The 10,494-nt window shown below is 36.5% G+C and overlaps 1 protein-coding gene across 4 annotated transcripts in view; it reads right to left on the bottom strand.

Annotated features, from left to right (window-relative positions):
* Nucleotides 1-211: 211 nt before the first annotated feature.
* Nucleotides 212-10,494, bottom strand: part of Tab3 (TGF-beta activated kinase 1 (MAP3K7) binding protein 3) — a 54,753-nt gene continuing 44,470 nt past the window's right edge. For all 4 annotated transcript variants that reach the window (XM_048336252.1, XM_048336255.1, XM_048336253.1 and 1 more), the window contains 2 exons: nt 7,584-7,685; nt 212-4,466 (listed from right to left, as the gene is read on the bottom strand). In XM_048336252.1, the coding sequence (XP_048192209.1) occupies nt 4,318-4,466; nt 7,584-7,685 (251 nt within the window). In that variant the 3' untranslated portion in view covers nt 212-4,317. The remainder of the gene's footprint in view (nt 4,467-7,583; nt 7,686-10,494) is intronic.

Here is a 10,494-nt window from a genome sequence, read left to right as displayed (position 1 = left end):
AACTTTTGTATAAAGTCTGCTTACACACATTTTCACAAAATCTTCCAGAGTAATGTGCACTTAATATTCCTCCCAAATCTACCATTACTGCATGTTCTAATAAAGCAAAATGTGCTTAAATAGGTTTGCTAATCCAGAAATACAAATGTTTGGACAAGAACTAGTTTGATTCTATAAATTATATCTAACTACACAGAAAAGATACAGAATGTAGTGCTTTAGTTTATTAATTTATTTTGCAGAAATCTTTGACTTTCTGAATATGTACTGTTTGGAGGTACGATGCATGCATAGCCTTTAAAAATGCCTTTGTACAATTTCAAAATAACTTCATTCACAGCATACACAGAAATCTAAAAGACACATGATATTTACAAGATTTAATAATTTTTTGCTGCTTTAATGAAGAAACTGATCAATTCCTTTACAGTAGGGAAAGAAGCATGGGCATTGGTGGTGTTATTTATAAATAAGAATTCAGAATTGTTCAGTCTCAAAGCAACTTTTCATGGCTTTAGGAATTAAAATGGAGTCATCATTCTATTAATCTCTGAATGCCCAAGCCATGCAGAATCTATTTGTATTAAATATTTGGGGATGCAAATAATACAGGAAAACAGTCTGGTGAAGGTGAAAACATCAGAATTAACTTTCACAATAGGAAAATACTGTTAATTCTTTCAAAAAGATACAGTAGTGGTGCAACACAGGCAGTGGTGCCCAATTCAGATTTTTTAAAGTAACATTTTAATAGTCATTTTCTTCTTTCTACAGATACACACACACACACTGTAACATGGGTTCACTCAAGATCTAACAGTGGTACAATATTAAAATAATTCAATTTATAACTATAAAGGGTCAGCTTCACATTCCAGGATACATCATTGATATTTTTAAAGGACAATTCTATGCCTTATATTCTTGCTTTCTGTTTATACTGTCAGAAAGACATTACAATTACCTTTTAAAGACTACATAAAATGGAGTTGCGACAAAAGTTGGATATAAACCCTAGGTAACTGTGATAAAGCAACTGACAAAAATTAAAGAAACATCGATTTCATTCATAATTCAAAAGTACTAAAGTTGAGACCAGCTCCTTAAAAATCAAACTGCTTATACTTCCCACTTCTTCCAGGGAAATAAGCAAATTAGCAACACTTTCCCCCACCATCATTAATCTGCTCTAAAACTATATTTTTACAATGCATTTCTTTAAAATCCCTTGCTTCTACTTTCTCCCAAACTAGGTCAATATCCAAACAGTATACAATGCTTATAAGTTTCTGCTCTTCTATTACCACTTTATACTTTTTAAGAAGTCCCAAATTCAAGGGGCAATATTCATTTAACACAATGGCAAATGTGTTTCCTAAAAACCCAGTTTACAAAACAGTGAAATGATGTAAAATGTATAGTCAGGTCTATAATACCAGCTATATCAAACTAGTATTTTTAAGAAAGCAAGCCTCTTACAAGCACAGGAGTACACTAACTGATCCCAGGGCAGAGGCAAGTCTGTAGCCAGGAATCACCCGATTTTATATCCGACCAATTATATGCCAAGTGCTTATGCACACCAATCTGACAAGACATCCTGAGAAAGCACCTTGAAAACTGCGTGAATTCTTAACCAAACTGGCCTTATGCAAAAAGCAGTCTATATATGGGACACAGTTAAATATATCAAATTTATCAGTGTCAAATTATTGTACTCATTTTTACAAACTGAATGCAGCCAATGGTGGCATATGAAACTTGTGCACAATTATAAATTAACGTGCAGAAAACATCCTTAAAGTCAATCTCCGAGTTCTCATACCCCACCCTCCACACCTAGCAGACCCACTCTTTCCTAATTTTTCCTGGCAGGTGAAAGCAATGGTAGACTACATATGTCATCAAAGGGCTTGAAACCATGCATCTACTGTATGATAACAGTTTATTAACCTTGATGTATTTTCATGCAATAGTTTTAAGTCATCTACATGGTTTTAATAAAACATCAGACTGTTTTCAGACATGCTACTTTCATTTTTAATTCACAACTGCCAAGATAATTGCTGCCACTTCAGCATACCTCTACGAATACTGGTAAACCTCTTGGTTGAATATGGAGCAGGGTACATGTATGTATGAGTGTGTGTGTGTGTGCGTGTGTGTGTGTGTGTGTAAAATCTCCCCCATGTTGTTTCATGACACCAAGTAGGGCTGACCATCACTAACACAATATGAAACAATACAAATACATCTTACAGGATAGTAGGACTGCCAGACTGTTATTGGAGATGGACAGAAACCAGTGTTATAAAGCCTCTGAAGAATACCATTTCCAGGCTGATGCTCTTAAGTGTGTCTTTCTCACCATTATTTTCACAGTTTTTCCACAGTTGCTGTATGAGAGATGTTTTATCAGTGTAATTACATAACCAGGCTTACTTGGGGAGACAAGTGGATATATTCTGGGGAGTTTTCCACATATGAAAAAAATGCTTTCAAAGCTGTACTCAGTGTATGAAGTTATGATTTTGATGGAAAGCTACGGTGATGAGTTATACCTTTGGTTTCATTACGCTACTAAGTGCAGCTTTTGTTTCTCCAGGTCTGTCAAGGGATTACTGCTAAATTAGAATACAATAATGGCACGCAAAGAGTGCATGTTTATATATGTTTGTGTACACAACGGGGAGGGGCAAAACCTGGTATACATAAGTTTATAATCTCACATAAAATTATACGGAATGGGGAAACCTATCAAAGTTATTGCTCTTTATATTCAATCAAATGGAGGAGACTCCAAAAGCCAATTCTGAGCCAAGAAGGAAATTCAACAACGGCAGAGGACCTAAATGTGCTAGTAGTCATTTTTTCCATTGATACATCCTGATGAGTCACATAACTCATTTGTTCAGTCCCAATTTCTTTTAGAAATAGTGCTTTAACATTATCTAAGCAAATGCAGTGATTTCTTAAAATAGTACTGTTGAAATTAAAAGGACGCTTGTTTGAAAGTATTCTGCGTTCCTTACTCTCTTGATATATATTGCAGTGTTTAGGGTCACACCTAGGCTACACAGTAGGCTATCATCCTAGCCCCATAGTATTTCTTAATTTCATAGTATTCTCTTGCTCAAATAATTCAGTGTGCTACATGATATGGGCCAACTTTAATTTCCCTCACATTGGCCTATTAACATGTGCAAATAAATCTTTACTGAACAGCCCATGTTGACTTTTATCAGCTAAATTAGAATTATGGCACAAAGTATTATCTGTGCTGTAAACATCATCAATTCCTCATAAAATTGAAAGGAGGGACAAAAATGCCCTACGGACTGCAAACATTTTTTAAGAACCACATCTGAGCTCAAGATTTCCAAGTGGATTTTGGAATAGACTGGTATTTGGCATACATTCACTGTGCCATTGGTAAAGCACAGTTTAATGGAAATGTCACTTATAAAATCATACTTTGTAAGGGTTTATTTTTTAAACTAAGGGCCTAATAAAAGCATATAGTAACTTCAAAAAGTCTGCCTTTTATGTGGCATAAGTAGTTATCAGTGTTGATATAGCTTGATGAACCATTGTACAAGCCAAAGAGAATTTACCTCCTCTGATTGTACTTTCCCACTAAGTGCCTGATAAGCCCAATTCCTGACTGCTACAAATCACATTTGAAAACAACTTGTTTATGTATGTATGTGTGTTTGAAATTACCCCTGAAAAAAGCAGCAATTACAAAAAAAAAACCTCATTATTTTGCCCCCAAAAAGATAAAATACCCACATTCTAGATGCTTTTTCCTGTACTTCTCTTTATAGGAAGCAGCCAGAAAGAAGCACAGGGAGCCTTGGTTTCCAAAGAGCTGTGACCACATTAAGTCTGCTCTGGAATTCACAGTTTGTCTGCAGAAAACTGTAACATTTCATCCCACGATTCAAAGTTCCACTTTAAAAAGTAAGGGCCACTCAGCAGTAACTTTAACAACCGGGATTCTCCAGAAGAGCTCTTGACTCCCCTGTGCACATTCTTCTAGGAGTGAATCCTTTCCCAGTTTCAAGTATCCCCTTCTCTCTCTCACTCTGTAATGAGTTAAGAAAGCAAAAGAACAAAAAACAAAACAAAACAAAACTCCCTCTTTTTCCTTTTGTGAGCACATTGACTCCCAGTGCCTGCCATTCCTCCTCTTTCCCCCACCCCCTGCAATCGGAAATGAAAAGGCTTGGCAGATGAACAGATTCCCGAGAGTTTCCTTTTCTTCTGGTGGCTGCTCAAAGTTTCACTCTCAACCTGGTGCAGACTCTTCTGAATTCAAGTGTACCGTGGCATCTCGCATTGCTCACAGCGATTCAGTGCAGGGTGGTTGAGAAAGGTGCAGCTGTCACAATTCCATGGAGCCCCTTCGTAGTCTTCATCTCGGGGTTGTGGCCGAGGACTTTGTTTGGCACCACTTAGATGCTCTGAGGAGAATAAGGATTAAAGAAGAAGAGAACATCGATTAAATTTATTCTCAAGTATGTTTAGATCTAAACTGGACTGAAAAACTACCACCAGCAAAGGAGAACATTTCCTACCTTATATCATGGGTAAGCCAACTGGCAAAGACATTGATGACATAAATGAACAGAAAGCTTATAATATAGAAGATCTACCCTGTTCTAAACAGTTTGCTTTTCTTGCTGTAAGAAGAGGATAGATACAAGTCCAGAAAAGATTGCCTTCCTAATTCATTACTCATAAATACTGAACTGCTTTATCCTAGATGGTATAAGAAGGAGAACTATTTTATAGCATGTTAAGTTAATCTCCTCCATAGATTTCCTTGGTATCTCCATCTTACCTTGGCTTCTCCTTCCTAAACTATTATCCATTCTATGGAATGTCTTATGCAGTGTATGTCATCATCTATGAGATCTTTAAAGCTCCAATATCCCATGATGGCCATTTATACTAATGATTTATAAATGGCATAGTTTTTAACAGATAAAAACTCTGTAGTTGTTCATAAAGCTAAAATTCATTCACTCTAAGACTTTTATCCTGGATTGTGTATTAACCTTGTTGGTACTAAAAATATCCTTCATAGAGTAGTTTTTGAAAAATTGTCTCTAACTGGCAATATCAAATACTGGCAACCTTTTATTGATCTTTAGCATAAAAAAACCCTCCAAACTTGTGTTGCTATGAAGTCTTTATTCTTTTTGAGCCTTTTGGCTCTACTAGTTAATTTGTAAATCCTACCTTTTGGGAACACTCCCTACTGAGAACGAGTCCAGTGACTAGAAGGCTAAAGCTCTTCAGATACAATTCATTCTAGGAAAGTGGGGCAAGGCCAGGAGATTGAGAGAATCCCTCACTATGAACTGAAAATGCGATTAAGATCTAAAGTAAGCAAGTCTTCCAAATAGGTAACCAAAGAAACAGATCTGAGGCACCTTTGTCAGTTACCTGTTTGGGGCTAAGCATATCTTCCACTGAAAATTAACTAGGTGACTTCTGGCTTATCAATTTGTCTTTTGTGACAAATAGATGGTGTGAACATTCCCCAAGAGGTAAAGGGAACTGAGTTTTAGACCCTGAACTTTACCCCTTGATAAGATTTGTCTCCAATCAGGTAGGTGACTCTAGTTTTACAATACAACAGAAAATTACTGGATTCTTTGGCCTATTCCTATAACTACAAACAGAAGAGATGCTTGTTTCTCTTGCTTTAAAGGCCACTTTCGGTTGCCATCACCACCTGTGTTTTGCTTTATAATTTGAAAACATATAGGTTTAATAGCTTTTTGTTTCTTGTATGGAAGAAAGAGCAAAGTCTTCTGCTTAAGGAAAGACTGTTTATAGAAAAAATCTTATATAGTAGCCTGTCTTTACAAGGAATAATATACCTTAAAATATACACAAGTTCTAATAACAATTTATCCTTTCCTAATACAGATGACATAGTTCATGAATATTTATTATAGAGCAAGAAAAATTAAGGCATTAAACTCCTAGCTGTTACTTTGTATATGTTAATTATAAATGTAGCCTTCAACATGAAAAGGTTTTTCAAATTGAGTAGTTTTTTTAAATTACATAAATAACCAGAAAAAAACCCCAAATCTCTTTTAACATAATTAATCCAAGACATTTGGGGATTCTTGGCTGCTTAGTGCCATGACAATATGGAATAATAAATTATTCTGAACTCACATACCAAAAGTATACTTATAAAAGGTATCTAAATTAGAATTATTTTTGGACCTAAAAAAGACACGATCCATTTTATTGTACAGAATTCCTCTTTTAAGATGTCTATTCTCATTGCATTCTTAGGTAGGCAATCTTTTCTTTTTTGTGGCATATTTTAAAACTCAAGCCATTCTTTTTCTTTTCTACAGGGCTCAAAATATGCATATTTATATACAAATAAACAAAGTATGTTTTTCCTTTCATATTTTTGAATAGATTATAAGTGAACTGTATTTCCACAAAAAAGAAAAGCCTCATAAATATCATAGCATAATCAATATTGCGTATATGGTAATTAGAACACAGAAGATAATTGCTCAAAATATGCAACTAAGATTTTGAAAAATTCCTAGAAATTTTAATTTTAAAATGACAAATATGCCAATGGTAAAGAGAAAGAATTATGTGCCTTTTGTTCTTAGGATGGGACCTTTGCACATTGGGGGGAATTCAAGAAAGTATAAGGAAAATACTTGCACATGCCATTTCAACTGAAGGCCAGGACAAACCTAAAGAAGCTTTATCAATGAGAAGTTCCTATCTACTCTCACCACAGAGCTGAAGGTTTTCAATATGGCTGCCATAGGCCTCTTGAAATATGATTAGTCCTTACTGACACATACTTTAAAATGTACAAAATGTAGCATTAAGCAGGGCACTGGTGGCTGAAGCTTCTTATCTTAGCTACTCAGAGGCTGAGATTGTTGATCATGGTTCAAAAACAGCTCAGGCAGAAAAGTCCAGAGATTCTTATCTCCAATTAACCACCAAAAAGCCAGAAGTGGAGCTATGGCTCAAGTGGCAGAGTGCTATCCTTGAGTTAAAAAGCTTAAGCACTTGGGTCCTGAATTCAAGCCCCAAAACCAAGGCCAAAAGAAAAAAAATAACACCAGATTTTGAAAACTTATGAAAATTTTTATATATTTTTTCATATTGAAATATTTTACATATACTAGATTAAAACACAGTATAATGAATTTTATATTACTTTTTTTAACTTTAGCTACTAGAATATTTTGAATTATACATGTGGCTTATACTTTTTTTTTTCCAGTCCTGAGCCTTGGACTCAGGGCCTGAGCACTGTCCCTGGCTTCTTTTTGCTCAAGGCTAGCACTCTGCTATTTGAGCCACAGCGCCTCTTCCGGCTTTTTCTATATATGTGGTGCTGAGGAATGAAACCCAGGGCTTCATGCATGCGCGGCAAGCACTTTACCACTAAAGCCACATTCCCGGCCCGGTGGCTTTTACTTTTGCAAGCAAAAAAATAAATAAATAAAGATGAGGTTTTCAGATTATGCTCTTCACGGGTTAACACAAACACTGGACAAAGAAGTACAAACCATCTGCAACTGCTGCCTGGGTGTCGTGGACATCTGCTTGTACTTTGGAAGTCACACTAATTCTTCGGGCTTTTCTCTCAATGGTGCAGGGGTCTGAGGAGTCTGCATAAGAAGAAGCCAGTTAGATGGAATCAAGTCATTCTTCAGCTAGAAAGTACAGGCTCACAAGGATTGCTGATGCAGCTCACGGCTGAGGGTTTCCCTTTTCTTTTGCTCACTTTACCTTTAGTTCTCTGAACTGCCAAGTTCTATATTTAATGTTGCTTTGCAACCTACACAGAATAATGGCTTTTATAACCTTTTCAATCCTTTCTGATAACTTGGAACAAATGCCCTATTAGATTCCCACTTTTTAGTGGATTAAGAGCAATTAGCAATTAAATGTCAAAAATGTCAGCAATAGCAATTAAATATCAATGTGAAAAATCAGTATTGAGGGGAGTACACTTCAGTAAATATGAATAAGCAGTAAACAGAAAATTATGGGCTGAAAATACACTACACTGCTGGGTGCCACTGGCTTCTACCTATAATCTTAGCTACTGAGGAAGCAGAGATCTGAGGATTATGGATCAAAGCCAGCCCAGGCAGGAGAGTCGGTAACTCTTAACTCAAATTAACCACCAAAAACCTGGAAGGAGATCTGTAGTTCAAGTACTAGAATGCTTGCCTTGAGCAAAAACATTTAAGGACAGTGGCCAGGCCTTGAGTTCAAGCTCCAGGAGCAGCACAAAAAAAGATACACTCACAAAAAAGATAAGCTACATATATAAATGTAACCAAATTAAGAGCAGAAACAACTCAAAATACAACGTACCAACAAACAAAATTATTTCATGAAATCCAATTACTTAAATTTGCATCAGACCAGTAGATACATGCAACATAGATAAAAACTGTAGGCAGCCCTAAATCTTGACAGAATATTACTTCTATGAATTAATAGGTTGATGGTGAGCAAATCTTTGTAGTAGATAAAAATATTGTCAGTTTAGGTATTATTTGCCTTTATGAAGCAAAGAAAGAGGATCATGCATTTTCTAATCAGTTATCAGCCCATATGTAATCCCCTAGTTACAACCCACCTCTGGAAATCACTGTTCCATAAATTTAAGCATGGTACTTAGACACTTAAATTTAACTCCACTATCAGAGTAAATGTCTCTTTAGGTTCCAAAGAATAAGGCAGAGCTCTATTTGTGAAGGACTTTTATAGCATTACATGCTGACTCTGACAAAAACTTTGTTAAGATACACAGCTAAGTGTTTGAACAGATCACCTCTATGTAGTGCACAGATTAGATATGAGGAGTACTCAGGTCTTGCAACACCAGGCACGTGTCCTTACACCTATGGAAGTTTCCAGTGAGGTCCTGGGGAGACCTGCTGAGTCACACAGGTACACTGGCTTAACAGCAAAGTCCAATCCAAAGATGTTTCTCTATCCCTATCACCCTTATTACTCTGCTACATTTCCATATTCCACTTGGATTTCTAGAGTATATGTATAATAAGTCCAAGACATTTTACTCAAACCAATAAACCACTCTTAGTAGAATTTTACTGATGTTTAAAGTGAATGATATTGTAAATGAATCTGCACTAAATTAGATGTGTTTTTAAAGGGTGATTTAATTCAAGAAGCAAAATAAAGCCAGCTATAGTGGTTCATTTGCAATCCCAGAACTCCAGAGGCTGAGGCAGGAGATTTTCTAGTTGGAGGTCAACTTGGGATATATAGAAAAACTTTGCCTCCAAAAAGAATATGCTTAACAAGTCTGAATGAAAAGATGAAAACAAGTGACTTCACGCAGGCAATTGAATTAGCTTGACAAAAACTAAACTTTATTATTTATGAAAATGTTGTGACTTTACATAGATAGCATTCTAGGCTTAATGAAAGATTGTCAGCTGGGCACCAGAGGCTCTCGCCTGTAATCCTAGCTACTCAGAAAGCTGAGCTCTGAGGATCAAGGTTTGAATCCAGCCTACGCAAGAAAATCTGTGAGACCTTTATATCCAATAAGCCAGAGGTTTATCTCCAATAAACTAGCAAAAAGCCAGATGCACTGCTGTGGCTCAAGCTGGTAGAACACTAGCCTTGAGAAGCAAAATAAAATGAAACAAAACAAACAAAAACCCCTCAGGGACAACTGTAGGCCAAGTCCAAAGCCAGGACTGGCACACACACACAAATTGTGCACATGCACAATTCCCTTTATAGGATCTAGCACTATTTATATACTCTGCATACTGAACAAGTGATGCGTGTTTAAGAAATTGGGAACCATATACTGTGGCTACCACCTGTAATTCCAACTAATCAGAAGGATCTTGGTTTGAAGTCAGCCTGGGGAAAAAAATCTTAGTGAGATTCCACTCAATTCCATTCAAATAAGGTAGGCTGTTCTTTGCTTGCGTCTTATAGTGGAATTTTAGATCTTCCCTTCTTACATAAGCATTTAAAGTTATAAATTTCCTTCAAAGCCCTACGTTATCTCCTACCATGAGAGAACTTCTGCAACTTTGCCATTTCCTGAGTAATAACAATGACTTTGTTTTGCATTGGGCATATGATAGACAAATTGTCTACCATTTCTGATCAGCTTGCTGCTCTGCTCTCAGGAGAAGAGTTTCTCAAAACAATTCCTTTAAAAGGGGCTGGGAATATGGCCTAGTGGCAAGAGTGCTCGCCTCGTATACATGAAGCCCTGGGTTTGATTCCCCAGCACCACATATATAGAAAATGGCCAGAAGTGGCGCTGTGGCTCAAGTGGCAGAGTGCTAGCCTTGAGCAAAAAAGAAGCCAGAGACAGTGCTCAGGCCCTGAGTCCAAGCCCCAGGACTGGCAAAAAAAAAAAAAAAAAAAAAAAAAAAAACACAAAACAATTCCTTCAAAGGACAGACTTTG

This window comes from Perognathus longimembris, chromosome 28, assembly GCF_023159225.1.
Source record: "Perognathus longimembris pacificus isolate PPM17 chromosome 28, ASM2315922v1, whole genome shotgun sequence".
NCBI lineage: Eukaryota > Metazoa > Chordata > Mammalia > Rodentia > Heteromyidae > Perognathus > Perognathus longimembris.
This window is presented reverse-complemented; position numbering and strand designations above follow the sequence as displayed.